This window comes from Sinocyclocheilus anshuiensis, unplaced genomic scaffold (assembly GCF_001515605.1).
Source record: "Sinocyclocheilus anshuiensis isolate Anshui unplaced genomic scaffold, SAMN03320099.WGS_v1.1 scaffold786, whole genome shotgun sequence".
NCBI lineage: Eukaryota > Metazoa > Chordata > Actinopteri > Cypriniformes > Cyprinidae > Sinocyclocheilus > Sinocyclocheilus anshuiensis.
In genome coordinates this window covers 188,799-206,360 of record NW_015544172.1, presented here as the reverse complement: position 1 = coordinate 206,360, position 17,562 = coordinate 188,799, and the positions used below count along the sequence as shown (strand labels likewise).

The 17,562-nt window shown below is 36.7% G+C and overlaps 1 protein-coding gene across 2 annotated transcripts in view; it reads left to right on the top strand.

The window, feature by feature from the left end:
* Positions 1-17,562, top strand: part of LOC107696017 (double-stranded RNA-binding protein Staufen homolog 2-like) — a 57,296-nt gene that overhangs the window by 32,860 nt on the left and 6,874 nt on the right. The window contains exon 3 of one of the 2 annotated variants that reach the window (XM_016496151.1): positions 13,881-13,969. In XM_016496151.1, the coding sequence (XP_016351637.1) occupies positions 13,881-13,969 (89 nt within the window). The remainder of the gene's footprint in view (positions 1-13,880; positions 13,970-17,562) is intronic. The other variant, XM_016496152.1, reaches the window with a different exon arrangement.

The window sequence follows — 17,562 nt, the reverse complement described above, 5'->3', positions numbered from 1 at the left end:
GTTCTCAAGACTATACTTATCCTGACAAATTGTGACAGAAAAAGTAGTGAAGTGAGATGTGGTCACAACTTTATTGTATTGAAATTCAAATTTTATGAGTATTTACTACCGTTCATAAATTTAGGGTCAGTATAGATTTCTTAAAATATTTTTAAAAGACGTCCTTATCCTCACCAAGGCTGCATTTTTATAAAATCATAAATCCAGAAAAAGGATTATTTATTATTATTTAGTTACTTTTTTCCAGGCTTCTTTGATGAATAGAGAATTCAAAAGAACGACATTCATTTCAAATATAATTTATTTTATGACATTATAAATGTTGATTGATAAATGGTCAATTTAATGTGTCCTTGCTGGATACAAAGTATTGATTTCTTATTTAAAATCTGTACCGACCCTCAAACATTTAAACAGTATTGTATATATATTATTCTCTAGAATATTTATCATATACAAGCCATTGTACTTGCACTATATTGTTTATTTTATTTCTGATATATTTTATTTCTTTACTATAACTTTCTTTACTGTTTTATTTTATTTATTTTATTACTTTAAGTTTAAATTTAAAGTTGCTTTGGTGCCTCACTTATCTTATTCCTTGATTTCTTTGTTGATTTAAATTTTTTAAGCATTTTTTGATTTTATTGATTGAATAAAATAAATTTTATAAGCATTTATTGATTGAAGCTATTCATTGAAGAGCCATTCCACATATAAAAACAGAATTAATAATAATATTATTCTGCTAAGCATGATTTCCTTGCTGCCAAATAGCATTGGTTTTCCTGTGTATCTTAGTCGTTTGCAGCACATTTAAAAATGCAAAAGTGCAAATGAGATTTAAAAACCAAGGCAGAGAGCAAGTTTTTCCCCAGTAACAAAAAGAAAACTTTAATGCTGAAACTTTTTAGTGAGTGACTAAGCCTGACTTACTGATATGATGTCAGCGACATACACTAGATAAATGCGTTTTTTAATTTCACACGTTGTTAATCTCTGAACTATGGTGGAGCGGGTTAGTGCAAGTGTTCTTTTTCTGAATCGATGTATTTTACAGAGGGAGTGACTGTTTTAAACTGTCTCGTCAGATGTTGAGGTATGCAGTACCCTGCACCCCTCTCCCATGTGGTTTGTGTTTTGACATGGGAGGTGCCATCCACGGTGTCCGAATGACGAACAGATAAAGCAGCCCTCTCCGGCCCTAATGACGCATGACATGCTGCTGCGTTTTGGGTCCTAATTTATGGCTTCCTATGTCAGCAGAGTCCTTCTCTCCAGGGAGGTTCAGGCAATTATTGACCTTGCATTCTGGACACGTTCCATGAGAAGGCAGAATCTGGAATTTTGATTACGGTACTCCGGGCCTGTGTGAATGCAGATGTCTCAGCCTTGTTTTAAACACGTCCAATGACAGGCAGGTGTGTTTAAAAGCATATTTTAGTATTTCCCAAGAGGAAATACATTATAATATCCAATCTGGAAACTGTTGAGTTTAACATTGTGAAATTTGTAGCATAGGCCTGTATGTTGAGAAACATCGTTTAGATAGATTTTATCAGTACAAAAACAACATTTAGAGATGTTTACACATGCTACAAAAGAATTTCTGCACTTTTAACTTTGAGTAGCTTGGACCGATTCCATGTTGGCCCATTTTAGTGTTCTAAATAAATTTCACTTCAGGTATTATTATATATAAGATCTTTTCCAAATGATCAGCCCAGATGATTATTTATTTTATTGATGATTATTTTAGATAAAGTACCCATCTACAATACCACATTCCTTTGTAAGTGCAAGTGGATATTAAACAATGCAAAAGTGGATATTGTATGATGAAAAAAGTTATTAAAATAAAATAAAATAATACAATTAAATAAAGTACATTTTTATTTATTTTACTATTTTTCTTGTGTTTTGTTTTATTTTTGTTATTGCATTTTAACGGCATATTAATTTAGACATATGTTTGCATATAGCAGAAAGAACAGGAATGTTATTTTATTTTATTTTTATAACTTTGTTCATCATGTAATATCCCCTTTTGCATTGTTTAATATTCACTTGCACATACAAATTAATGTGGTGTTGTAGATTGTAGATACTTCAATTCTTAAAAATATATATAATTTAGTTTTTATTTTAATTTTATATTGAATTAAATTTTTTTTGGATATTTTCAGTTCTGTTTGGTTGAGTTCCACATTTTCAATTTTAGTTTATTTTTTATTTTGGTCTTTGCTTACACTAAACAATTTTTTGACAGCCTTATATTTCTCAGCACAATCTAGTGTTACTAAAACTAATATTTTAGTTTAGTTGAGTTAGTTTTGGAGTTTTAAAACTGTATTTTAATTAAATTTTCCGGATATTTTTAGTTTTTAATCTGTATTTCATTTAATATATATATATATATATATACATTTAGTTTGCGTTAAAAATAACACTGGTTCCTAATGGTTCTTCACACCAACCCTCTTGTTCTTTTCTCACCTGTCTGATTAGATAATCCTAAATCAACAATTGGTGTCGAGAGCATGTGTTCACGTGAAAGACAGTGTGAAACGCTAAGGGGGCACGGGGGCTTTTTATTTTAACGCTGCTCGCATAACAGGGAGCAGGTTTTATCTCTCCAAGCACTGAAAAAATTTTACGCTTCCACCCTGTGCAGAGCACGGCTGACATTTTTACAATTAGCTAGGAGCCCAGCAGACGCGAGTTTAGAATGTGTTGATGAGCGGCAATAAATTATGTGCGAATGTGCGGAGCGTTTATCACTCGCCATTTTCACCGTTATTGCTTCACCGACAGACAGAGAGGGTCTCTTTGTTCTTGTCTGTGTACTCATCTTTCTGATGCTCCTACAGAAGTGTCGGGAACAGTCTGGAAGCTGGATTTGATAAGCGGCTGAAATTCCACATCTCCCTCCTATTGGTTTCTTCTTTATGTGTGATTTCACAGCCCATTGAGCCGAGGGCTCTGGTATGTCCTGCTTCCAGAGTGGCTCATTTGGAATGGTGCTCATCTGCTCCTCGTCTGATATCCGGCCTGTTCCAGACTTTATGGATGTGAAATATAGGTGGTGTAGGACAGGGAGCCTCTCCTCTCCGGGCGCTTTGGGCGCAGGACGGCAAGTTTCCAAACAAGAGGCAGGAATGTTACTGTGAGTTGTCTCTAGAGCTTTGATGTCTGAAGAACGGTGGGCTTTCTGTGGGATTCTCTTTCCATCGGCCTCTCACGTTACCGTTGCGCTCCGGAGGGCCGCTGGCAGAATGGATTTATATGCCCCTTTTAAAAACGGGAACAACTTTTTTCCCACTGTACAATAACCTACATGTAAAGCAGATCTCTCATAAAGTGACTGTGCACATTTTAAAAGGATTGTTCACCTGAAAATGATAATTCTGTCATCATTTACTCACCCTCATGTCGTTTTCAAACTAGAACAGAAAAATGCATTAGTAAAGCCTAAAAAGGAACACAAAGTGGCCCATAAGATGATCCAAATGCCTTAAACTACTTGCAAGTAACAAATCATTCAGACTTGTTTAGTGAACCGGATCAAACAACTCATTTGACTCTGAAGAATGATTCATTTATGAATTCAATAACACTGCTTCTCACTCAGCTTAAAGGGATAGTTCACCCAAAAATGAAAATTCTGTCATGTCGTTCCAAACCCGTAAAACCTTTGTTCATCTTCAGAACACAAATTAAGATAGACAGCAACGCAACTGACGCGTTCAAGGCCCAGAAAGCTAGTAAGGACATCATTAAAATAGTCCAAGTGACATCGTTCAACCGTAACATTATGAAGCTACAAGAATGCTTTTTGTGCACAAAGAAAACAAAAACAACGACTTTATTCAACAATTTCTACTCTTCCGTGTCAGTCTGAGACACGCATTCACGACAGTACCACGACACATGCGTGTACATTCCTCTGCTTGCAAACAAGGCATGTCACATTCATGATCTATGTCAGAACGCCGGCTCCTGCATCAGCAGCACCACACGCATCAAGAGAAGAAATAGTTGTCGGCGCCCATAGCCTTGTGGTTAGTGCGTCGACATATAGCGCAACTGCGCTCACGGCGACCCGAGTTTGAATCCCGCCTCGAGGTCCTTTGCCGATCCTGCTCCCTTCTGTTCTCCCAGTGCTTTCCTGTCAGCTCTCTACTGTCCTCTCAAAATAAAGGCATAAAAAAAACATAAATATAACTTTTAAAAAAAGAGAAGAAATTGTTGAGTGAAGTCATTATTTTTGTTTTCATTGCGCACAAAAAGTATTCTCGTTGCGGTTGAACCACTGATGTCACACGGATTGTTTTAATGATGTCCTTACTATATTTCTGAGCCTTGAACATGTCAGTTGCATTGCTGTCTATGGAGGGTCAGAAAGCTCTCTGAGTTAATCAAAAATAACTTAATTTGTGTTCTGAAGATGAACGAAGAAGGTCTTACAGGTTTGGAACGACTTGAGGGTGAGTAATTATTGACAGAATTTTCTTTTTTGGGTGAACTATCCCTTTAATAATGGCTTTAAATGTAATTATTAAAAAAGGCATTTAGTCTTTTATGGAGTTTTGGGGTTCTTTTTGAAGCTTTGAAAGCTTCAATCACTATTCATTGTAATATGGAAAAATCGACCAGCACGTTCTTACATTTATCCCTTGTTTTCCACAAAAGAAAAGTCATATAGATTTAAGACACTTTATTTATTCAGATTTTAAAAGTCATAGAGATTTGAGTGACACAAGTGTTTTGTGATTAAAGGCCCATTCCACCAAGAACAATAACTACAAAAACAACGACATTATATTGTTGGAATCACTTTCAGAACTTTTTTTAATTTTTATAATGAATGATAAAAACATTGACAGCCAACCGAATCCATCTGACTTTAAAGAGCTTGAGCATAACTACAGTGTGTACTTAAGAGTAAACAGAGCATTATCCTACATTGATATGGATGCAAACATAGTTATCTTTATAGTAATAATTTTTAGTGTAAACAGGCAATGACAGAATTTTTATATTTCAGTGAACTATCCCTTTCAACTGCAATAAAGAGTTTTCCCTCCATCTCCCCTTCTTAGCGGCTGTAATAATTGTTTAGTCTAGGACGAGAAATGTCACAACCTCACCTCCGTGAGTCATCCATAAATTTTAATTCTTCCATTTAGCTCTGATCCTGTGGCATTAGCATTCTGACAAGAAAGCAACTCTGACTCTTTTGATGTCAACAGCCTGTAAAGTTATGTAATAAATAAAACAAAGAGCAGGATTTGTGTTTCCATTCACTCACACGAGCTTTGAGTGGCTCAGAAACCCATCTGTTGGACAGTCAGGAAAAGCCCACCGGTGTGGAGGCTGAACCAGAGCGAAAGAGATTGTGTCTGTGTACACCTGCAGAGTGTTTGATTGCGTTTCAGATTGTGGGCCTGTTTATAGTGCTGCCAAAGACGCAGTGAGCGGTTCCTCATCGTCAGTGGTTAATGGAGGACTAAATGGGCTGTGTCTTCAGCAGCATGTTTCATAGAGATTAGGTGGCAGAGAAAACAAATGATGAAATGCCGATCAAAGGCCAGCAGGGGGCCAGGACTGATGCTTTTGGAGTGGACCGTGGTTGAGCTTCAGTGGGAAGCTGTGCCGGACCATGGGAAAAACCCACCGGTCGACCAGATGAGTGCTTAAGCCTGGGCTTCATCTCTCCCCAGTAAAAACATGGCATGATCAGGTCTAATAACGTACAAGACTACGCCCATCTCACAAATGTTCCCTCTTGAACTGAATGCTCTCACATTCAAGAACACTTATGCTCGCTGGAACTGTGGCTTAGTGGTTGGCACAGAGAGATTGAGCCATGGTGCTCATGTGGGAAATGCAAGTTTGAATCCTGTACTATCAATAAAAAAAAAGCCTCATTCACTAATTCACCAGTGAGTTCTACCACTATCATGCAATATTTCCTGATTACAAACCACCTGCAGTCCAGGCCTGGCTCCAGAATCAAATCACTGAGGGTGCTTCTTAAATTAGTGAGGGTGCTTTAACCTTAAAGGGGTCATATGATGCGATTTCAAGTTTTCCTTTCTCTTTGGAGTGTTACAAGCTGATTGTGCATAGATAAGATCCCTGAAGTTGCAAAGACTAAAGTCTCAAAACCAAAGAGATATTCTTTATCAAAGTTAAGACTCTGCCACGCCCCCCTAAAACGGCTCGTTCTAACATGCCCCCACATATCTACCTCACTATGTGGAAATATTTGCATAATGCCGCCCAAATGTGCACGCAAAGAAAGAAGGCGTGGTTTCAGTAACCACAGTTAGTGTTGAAGTGACTTTGCTATGACAATCTGGCGCTTTGTGTTTTGTGTTTTGTTATTAGTTTAAGTATTTGCTATTGACTGTTCAAATGCGGAGTTTTGCGCATCTGTGTGTGTGTGTGTGTGTGTGCGTGCGGGCGCGTGTGTTTGAGAGAGAGAGAGAGAGAGGGGGTCACATCACAGTGGAGTCAGCTGTCTTAACCGTGGCTTGTGTACTGCAAACACATACCAGCTTCATCACTGTGTCTGTCACGCGACTCTGTTCCCTTTTCGGGCTCTGTCTTTACATTTATTTTGAAAGATGAAGCTCACGATTATGGTAAGGGGCGTTACATTTCCGACGAGTGCTTGCGGTGTTCGGCCAATCACAATGCACTGGGTCAGCTGGCCAATCAGAGCAGACTGCGCTTGTCGGAAGGAGGGACTTTGTAGAAAACGAAGTGTTTGAGAGAGGCGGGGCATATAGGACCTACAATAATGTACAGTATTTGAAAAATAATGTGTTTTTTGAACATTAAAGCATGTCAACATATTCTGATACACCAAATACACAAAATAATGATCTTTAAAAAAGCATCATATGACCCCTTTAATATATAGGCTATATGAAGGTTTTAGTGCCGTCCATTGCTATTGCGCGCAGAGCGCTCTGTTTATAATCATTAAAAAGCTGTCACTCATCTTAGTTCATCGCAATCTCACAAAGTTACGTTATAATCATGAAGTTCTCTATGCTGCACAATGAAGCTCTTATTTACATTGCGCCTACTACACTTCGTTATAATGAGATTATTCGCATTATGCAAAAACTCTGGCGATTTGAGCGGTGAGTGGATTATTAAATGCCTCTGATTGACTGTTGCATACAAGAAATCAACAGATATGTCTGTGATTGGTTATTGCTCAATGCTGCAAAACACGTTGAAATAGAAACAGATCTCCAGAGCGCAAACCATAACGCACTGGATAGTCTGCCATATCTGAAATGAAATGCCATTATTACAGCTTTAACTGAGGGTGCTATTGATTTCGTTTGGGGGTGCTTAGCACTCTCTAGCACCACCGTAGAACCGAGCCTGCTGCAGTCCAACTTAACCAAATGTTCATTCATAGTGCTGCATAGTTTTTAAATTAAGTCATTTTTTTGGCCACTGTTTCTTTCTATGCAAATGAGGTTTATTATAGAGTCACATCACTCACACACTTAACCCTATAAAGCCATACTTTAATATATTTCATACGCAAATGTATAAGGTCTCTAGATTATATACTTGATCAAAACTTGTAAACCTGTAAGCAATCTACTACATTCCGTCTACCCTCTGATTGGTTTACACTTGTTTTAGTAAGTAAAAGGCCTTTTAGAATAATTAAAAAAATGTCCTCCTTTTAAAAATGTATTTTTGCTGTGAAATCTTTAATGATTTTTATTAAGAAAACATAAGAACTTTTAAATTGTTAGTAATATTCCAAGATCAACACTTACTAGACTGAAGCAACTTAGGTATAATTCATTATCTATACATTTTTTTAATTTTTTTATATTGTGTTAAAATGTGAGTATCAAATATAATGCATCAGACTTTTGAGGCATGTTTATTTTTACATTTCTCAATCATCATGATATTGGATTGCATTATATGTTTTGCCCCAAAATAAAAACTACAGCTTTGATCATAAAACTAAGCATTTAACTACCATTTTACTAAGACATTTTATTAGGAGATATAGAGTGACAACTGATGTTTATATGCATTTTAAGTAAGTAGCCTGCTAAACTGTACAAAGATCTCATTGATTTATATTACAAGCTATCAGAATTTTACCTTACTTTTTAACCATAAAAATGTCAGAAACTGCCTCGAATTGCATATTTTGCAATTATTGATCAGTTTGAGTCTCTAAATAAAACTTTTTTCTTTCTCGAGTTTGAGCTCAATATTCTCCTATATGATATATGAGCTATTAAAGCCTGATATATCAAATAAGATACAATTTTTAAAGATGTTCTAGAAGTCAAATAAACTTATATTTCAGTTTATGTATTTCTTATGTCAGTATTTACAGGGTTATAATGCCATTTTTATTAAAAACATACATTATATTTAGCCATTTATTCCCAACAATACTTAATCCTATAGTCTACAGTGTTTTATCCTATTGTGAATTAATTAAGAATCATTTAGCGAATTGGGTGTTAAAACAACATGGTTCATGCAAATAAACAACTTCACAAGTTGACGCAATTCAATCTTAGTGAATCCCCCCCTCAGCGTCTTTACTACAGGGACCGACTGAATGTAGTTAATGCTTGCTTTCTACGCTCCATGTCCATGAGTGATAGGCTGTCAGATTCTCTCTACTTCAGCTTGAAGCCTTCCATGTTATTCTTGTTGGATGCCCCCCCTGTGAGAGCCAGGTCGATAGAGGTGCTTGGCCCTGTCGATCCATCACACCCCTCTCTGTCTGCAAATTGGCCTCAGAGGCATGGAGCTCATCTCTTGGGGAAAGCGCCACTGTTTAGCCAAGGCAGTGAAGGAAATGAAAATGCAATCAGGGAAACCATTAAAGCAGCTTAGAAAAATGACTCCTCACTGTCCTTTGACAAAGTCCTCCGTTCGTCATCCTCCGCCGCCTTTTAGTCCGCTCTGATATATTTAGCTTTGACACATTCCACATTCTGCCTTTTTTCCATTCGTTTGAATCCAACGGTGAGCTGATGAATGCGTCCCGTAAAGTAGCGCATGTCGAGATTTATCGATTGAGCTTCGCTGAGTGGTGGCGTGTTATCTAAAGCAGGAGGAGTGATGTGGGGGTGTCACCTGGGGTCCCGGGACAGCACTACTTCTGATCTGAGGTTCTCAACGACAGAGATTGACCACTTCCAGGTTGGGGGGCTAGACTAAACATATATCAGCCCATCAGTGATTCGGCCTATCTCATTAGAAAAATAATAATGTAATTGACTGTTGTTACAATAGATAGTCAGATATTTATCTTTGAGCCCTCTGTTTTGGTGATGGGCGGCCAGGCCTTTATCACAAGCCTGTCTCCACCGGCTTGATTCATGGTCTTTGTCTGGCAGCGCAAAAGCAGATGCTGCTTATTTACTCAGAGACTGTAATGGCACACACACAACACCACCGGTAATTACCCTTTTGATTGCAATTTATTGGCCACAGGAGAGGATGAGTTATACGCTTTTTACCGTAGAGGCGTCTGAATCCATCAAAAGTCCAAGCTTACGTTTACATCTCAAGCCTCATTTTTACCAGAAATGCGTTAGATGGCTTAGAACGCGAGGCTTTTTAAATGTCAGTGAGAATTTAGTCGCGAACAACGTTTTTGATTCAATTTAGAGACTGAATTTACGTCTTGGGATGGTGTTGTTTTCATTCCCCCTCCATTAGTTTCCATACCGTGCATATGTTCCCTGAAGTAAATTAAACACATATTGAGTATTAAGTTGGACTATGGATGATTTATTTGGCATTCAGGAAGTCATTTTGGTGCTTGCTCTTTCATTGCAGTCCTGAGAACTGTGCGTTTACAGGGAAAACTCAGAATGCCTTTAAATTATCGTCTGGAATATTGAACAATTTCCTGGCTGAATAATGTCCTCCTATTTGAGCCTTATACACACTTGTCATCAATCACCAAAACAAATTTAATTTAACCCTGATTTATTACCGGTCCAAACGCCTCTGGGAATTTACATGCAACAGACTACAGCCATACAGTATGTTCCATTATAGATAAGAGTTCGTTTTCCAAAGATTTCCCGACTTGATAAGACATTCCACACGTAAAATCCTCAAAAAGGGGTTTCGTAAATGGATGAATATATGTGGTGTACAGCACTGGCCGTGATAAAATGACTTCACTTTTCACCGTTCGCAGTGATTTGACTGTCATCCCTGCAGATGTGATGGCATAAACTGTTGTCATGTTCTGCACTCATTTCCTGTGCTTTGGCCAGCTCAACTCCATTTTCACATTAGCACATGATGGGCCATTCTTTGAGATGTTAAGTCTGAGTCTGGGTTTTTGTCAAGATTCTGTAAGGTGATTGGATTTGTTTCAGGCCTGTCCTATTTATTGACTGTGAGGCTTTCCGACTGTTAGCAATGAGCCTAAAAGCAGCCATTTAAGACACTGAAAAGTGTATGGACATCACTGCAGAAAAGCAGACTTTTCAAGCAAAACCTTAAAAAAATAAAATAAGTAAGATTTATACAACTCTATTGTTCAAAGGTTTTTTTTTTTTTTTAAAGAAATTAATACTTTTACACATCAACAATGGATTTATCAGAAGGGACAGTAAAGACTTTTACACACGTTACAAAGATTTCCATTTGAAATAAATAGAAATAAACTATATTAATCACTGAATCCTAAAGAAAAAATTGCCATTGTTTCCACAAAAATATTAAGCAGCGCAGCTGTTTTCAACATTGATAATAATTGATGATAAAAGTTTCTTGAGCAGCAAATCAGCATATAAGAATGATTTCTGAAGGATCATGTGACACTGAAAACTGGAGTAATGATGCTGAAAATTCAGCTTTGCATCACAGGAATAAATTACATTTTAAAATATGAAAAAAAAAAAAGAATTGTAGAGAGTTAAGCCCCGTTCACACCAAGAATGATAACTATAAAGATAACGATATTAGCATCCACACCAGTGAACGATATCGTCTGTTTATTCTAAGTGCACACATGTCTGCCGCTTTAAATTTTCGAGCTCGTTATAGCAGGATTGATTCTGATTGGCTGTCAATGTTTGTATCGTTCATCAGCTGTGATTCCAACGATATCGTTTCTCTGTGCCTTTATCGTTATAGTTGTGGTGTGGACTCTGCTATTCTTTTAAATTGAGAACGATTTTTAGAACTATATCTTTATCGTTATCGTCTTTGGTGTGAATGGGGCTTTAGTCATTTATAGAGTTATTTTAAGCTGTAAAAATATTTCACACTATTTCTGTTTTACTGTATTTTCATTACATAAATGCAGCCTTGATGTGCGTAAGAGATTTCCCTCAAAATGTAAAAATAAATGTAATGACCTCAAACTATGCTACTTGGTTTGATATTTTGCATTTAATTTAAAAGCATTTTAGACTATTTTAAGTGTAAATTAAACAAAATTCTTTTTGGGAGCACTATGTACATCCTTCATAGTATAAGTTATGACTGATCTAAGATCACATGATATTTGATGCATAACACTTATCAAAGTCTGTTCTCTGAGATGGATACAACAGGGTGCCTGAGACAATTAGCTGGCGTTATATGATCCGGCCAAATACTGATTAATCAGGGAGAGGAATGCACACACATCTGTGTGTGTGTGTGTGCTGTCCACGCCTCTCGTGAGTGGGCTGGGGTGCTGGGGGGTTTGGGTTCAGAGGGAATAGGCTGTCAGCTGTGAGAAATATGTCATGGTTGTTGCGTCCCATGCAGCACATCTGGTGCTCATTGGCAGGATGCTGGAGAGAGCATCAGCCCCGACAACCAGGTGAATCTGCCAATTCTCAACCCGCTTCTGTCACTGCGAGGGTCTCCTGCACCCCTCCTCACAACACTCTCACTATTCTTGTTCTCTTTCGCTCTGCATCCCTCTAGAGCCATGACTCTCAGTCGTAGTCATTTTATTTGGTCCTGCTGAAAGGGCTTCAGGGATTGTGACAGACATGTTCTATAAGACTTCCTAACATCCGGTCAAGGAGAGCAGCATCTGCCTGTAACATCTGACTGCCAACTCACATACTGTACAGGATACACTTCCTTTTTAGAAATGATACATTTAAGGCCTGTGTGCACTTAACGGAGTCGTGCGAAACTCTGTTAACTGCATGCAAAAAAAGAATTTAAGGCTTCATTTACCATTCATGTTGGAATTTGGATTTACTTGGCCATCCCATACAGGATGTTGAATGGAAATGACAGGAAGCAAAATGCACTAAACTGTAATTCAAATGCTGTCTCACAAGAGAGGAATTTCGTTATGTCTAACCATTGGGACAAACCATTAAAAATTACATTAATAATATTGACTAATTATTCTGACTTATATTCACTGTACTCTTTTAGCCTATTAGACATTTCCAGTGTTATTATTAACCAAAACAAAAACTATTAAACTTTTTCGTTATTTGAAATAACGCTGAAATAAAATAAAATATAAATATTAGAGGAATACCTTGCATTAAAAAAATGCACAAAGCACTAAAATTACTAAAACTAAAATAAATATAAATAAAAGCTAAATAGTATTTAAAGTATAAAAGTATTTAAAAAAAAATAGATAAATAAATAAAAATGACAAAAGAACAAAACATTTGCTAAAACAAACTAAATGAAAACAGAAAAATTAAAATATAAGCTAATTAAAAATATTATACATATTCTAATAGTATATAAATCATATTAAAATAATACAGGACATTTCTCTTCGATAAATTTGGCAAGTTCAGTTGTGTCAAAACCATCAGTAGAGCCACTAAAATGAAAGCAGATTTTAATTGTGCAGATAACCTTATAAAAATAAATATTGACATCAGATTTGAGTCTTATTACATAAAATGTTTTGGAAGTTATAGAGTTTTGGAAATGAAAAGTTACTCAGCCGTGGTCAGTAAAAAAAAAGTTTTTTTAAATCATTATCTATCTATCTATCTATCTATCTATCTGTCTATCTGTCTGTCTGTCTGTCTACACACACACACACACACACACACACACATATACAGCATATATATTATTTTTATTTCTTCTTTCTTTTCTTTGAATCTCTTTGCAAAGTTCACATTATCATTATTCATTTGGCAGATGCTTTACTCCAAAGCAGTTTATAAATTTAGCAAAGAGACCTTTCAAAGATATACATTTATGTATGTTCTGGGAATTGAAACCATGACCTTGGCATAGTGCCATGCAGCGGTCAAATCAAATACGTACTGTATAAGTTGCATTTAAAAAAAATAATGATGCTTAAGGATGATTTCTATGAAAAATGAAATGTATTATTAAAAATTAAACTAATTACAATTACATTTCAGTTATTATTATACTTCCCATAAGTTCAAATTTGAATTGCAATTCCTTTGATGTTAGTTTACGAGTTTGTAAACTTTGTGGTTTAGTCGAAGTCTCTCCTTGGCTGTTCTGCCTGTGGGCTCAATGACGTTCCAGAGCAAAACAGGATATCAGTTACACCTGAGTTATCAGACGCTATTATTTCAGCACACTGTGTCCGCACACTTGATTTATTGCCAATTTTTTGCATATCGGCCCATAACGTGGCCGATTGGCAGCATAAACCCACTCATTGGCCGGAGGAAATGCAAGCCTGAAAACGTTGACCTAATAACATTAGATAAACGTTAGATAAACACAGAGCTGGAAGGAGCCAAACAAAACAGAGGGAGCAGAAAGCGTCCTGTCAGTCTCGGGTTTCTGATAGTGAGTGTTATTTAAAAAGCAGCTGATGTGGGTTATGTTGTCTCACTCAAAGCCATCTGTTTCCTTACCTCACACAGGCTGCTCTTAGTGCCTTGAAACAGCTGTCAGAACAAGGACTGGACCCAGTAGATGGACCAATCAAGGTAGAAAATGGATCATGTGACATGTATGTACAAACGGTGCCGTAAGTATGCCACAACACCTCCATTTTAGAAAAGATCACATATATAAATAACTCCCGACCAGAAGAAATCAGTTATCTTTCAGTGATGTTATATCTAAATGACAAAAGCACTCAGAGGCAATCTGGGTAGCCATTGCCTTTTATATAAACTGTTAGGAGATTCTCAAGATGATTTAATGAAATGGACATGATTTATACTTTTTTCCATTTAAATGTTTACAGATCATCATGTTAGCGGCCTTGAAATGCTTCCCATGTGTTGTTCCAAGCAGAGTTAGCTTAATTTAAGCCAATATATTGGCCCGATTCTTGCATAAACCAGAATGAATTCAATGTTTTGAATGCTGTCCTAAAATGTATAATAAAATATCAGTTCATTACATAAGTAAATAACAGTTTATTTAAAAACAACTGCCACAGTACGAAGATACAGCGCTGGTTTAATGATTGATTGATTGAGATCATTGTTACAGGTTATGTAATCGGGTGGGGAACACAAAATAAAATGAATCAGCTTTGCTCATGAATATTCATTTTGCTATTTGACAGTCATAATTGATTTGCATAAGGGAATACCTTATGCATCTGTTCACATCACCAGTTTTACAGTCGTCGTTTTATGTAACCGGGTACACTGTTTTTTTTCTCTGCACTGCAGCTCAACAAAACAAAACTCTTAAAAGGTGGAGGGGAACTTATAAAGACACGTATGATGGTTGCTTTTTTACCTGAATATGCAAAATAATAAAAGCCTTTAAAGGGATAGTTCATCCAAAAATGAAAATTCTGATGTCGTTCCAAACCCGAAAATAAGACCTTCGTTCATCTTCGGAACACAAATTAAAGGGGTCATATGATGCTTTTTTAAAGATCATTATTTTGTGTATTTGGTGTAACAGAATATGTTGACATGCTTTAATGTTCAAAAAACACATTATTTTTCAAATACTGTACATTATTGTAGGTCCTATATGCCCCGCCTCTCTCAAACGCTTCGTTTTCTACAAAGTCCCTCTTTCCGACAAGCGCAGTCTGCTCTGATTGGCCAGCTGACCCAGTGCATTGTGATTGGCCGAACACCGCAAGCACTCATCGGAAATGTAACGCCCCTTACCATAATCGCGAACCCCTTTAAGATATTGTTGATGAAATCCGAGAGTTTTCTGACCCTGCATAGACAGCAACACAACTACCACTTTAAAGGCCCAGAAAGGTAGTAAGGACATCATTAAATAGTCCATGTGACGCCAGGGGTTCAACCATAATTTTACGAAGCTACGAGAATACTTTTTGTGCGCAAAGAAAACAAAAATAAAGACTTTATTCAACAGTTCTTCTCCCCCGAGTTACCGTCTTCCGCCATTATCGAGAGTACCACAACGCACAAAAAGGATTCTCATGAACTGCGGTTTTCCACAAAAATAAAAAATTAACGTTTGAAAGCAGAGAAAGATTTATGGTTGTTTTTTGTATTGTTGTATTGTAATTGTACTGTTGTTAAATGATAATATAGTTAAAATATTATTATAAAATACTTTACTTAAATAGTATTAAAGTTATATTTATTTATTGGTTTATTTTTTATAATTTGAATTAATAATGATAATAATAATAAATATATTTTAATAGTAATAATATTAATTCAAATTAGACACGTTGCGCCAATTTCTTCTGCCTGTTTTTTAATGAAATAATGCACGTACTGTTCCATGGCTGGTAAAAATATTTTCTCGAGCCAGGTATGGCAAAATGTTATTTTTAGACCCTGGCTGTATCAATATTTTTGGCCAATCAGATGCTCTCTAGAATGAAAACGTTCCTCCGCCTAATCTAATTATCAAAAAAAGTAGCAAGTCACAGTTAACTACAGCCTGTTGTAAAATATGAGCCATTCAAGATTTCTCCAAACTTCCTGTTTCAGTTGAAAACATGTCAACACAGAAAAGAGAACTACTTGTCAGAAAAATAACTACACATTCTATGCGTTCACTGCTTTGTATTGCTACTTCTTGTGTTATTGCCTCCTTAAGATGAATCACTTATGTTCATTTTTGGATAAAAACATCCACTAAATGAATAAATGTAATCAACAAGCCATTTTATGTGGTCTTTAGTTAGTACACACTGCTCTCTCTCTCTCTCTCTCTCTCTCTCTCTCTCTTTCACCCCTTGTCTCTCTCTATCTGTGCTTGTTCTCTGTCTTAAACTCCCTTCTCTCAGTTCTGGCTCGCTCTAGTGCTCGCTCTCTCCTTTTCTTGCTCTTTCTCTCTCTTTCTCTGGGCAGCGTGCCAGCCTCTCTTCCCCTGGCGTTCCGCCAGTATCCCCCTCTCCCCCCTCCTCTCCTCGCTCTCCCTCTCTTTCTCTCTGATTGATGGCCCTTCCATTCGGAAAAAGGAAGAAAAGAAACAGAACGAGGGAGGAAAAGAGAGCAGTAAAGCACTGAATATCAGACACGCTCACAAAGGAGGACACGAGCACACATATATGCACAAACTCTCTCTCTCTCTCTCTCTCTCACTCTCTCTCTCACACACACACACACACGCACAGTATAGTAAATATCAGTGACAGGTGGAGCTCCTTTCTGATTTTGAGCTGCAGAGACAGACAAGATTTGTCCTTTAAATGTCAACATCTGAAACCTGTCAGCTCACTCCACATAATGACTAAAAGGATTACACACACACACACACACACACACACACACACACACTGGCTGAGCTTATCACTTTCACAGAAACACACACACACAATATGGATTTTCCTGCAGTGGAAACCCTCTCGCCACTCCACTCGGTGTCTTTGCATGATCTTTATCCTCCTGTAATCAGAGGGTTTGCTGTGGGAAAAATTAATCTCTGTCATATCCGTGATGAACAGAGCGCTGGAGAATGAAATATGAGAATGGAAATGATAGACACACCAGAATGGAAATCTCACCAACCCGTTCAAGAATATTTTCATAGTAGGTGTGCCGTAGGAAAAGGTTAAAGAAATGTTTATTTACAGTGGCTTCGGCTTCTCAGTGCAGTCATGAGCTAGAACAGAACAAAGAGGAGAAACTACACTGTTCAACAACCCGTATAGGTCACAATGAAAGGGGCTGATGGGAAGCAAATACTTCAGTAAAAATCATTAAGATCCATTTATCTGTACATCACTGCATTACTTTATATAATTTATATATGCATCACTGGTTAAAAGTTTATTTGATAAAAAAAGCTAATATTGTGAAATATTATTACAATTCAAAATAAATGTTTTCTATTTTAATATATTTTAAAATCGTATTTATTTCTGTGATGCAAAGCTGAATTTTCAGCATCATTACTTTAGTCTTCATTGAATCACATGATTCTTCAGAAATTATTCTAATATGCAGATTTTGTGTTCAAGAAACATTTTATTTTTATTATAAGTAGCAATTCTCAAATTAATTGTGATTAAAAGTTCTTTACTATCACTTTTGATGAATTTAATGTGTCCTTGCTACTTTTTATGCAAGTATAAAAAACACATACAACATTAATATTTTTACCCTACATCTAAGGGCATCTATGCCCTTTTAGACACTT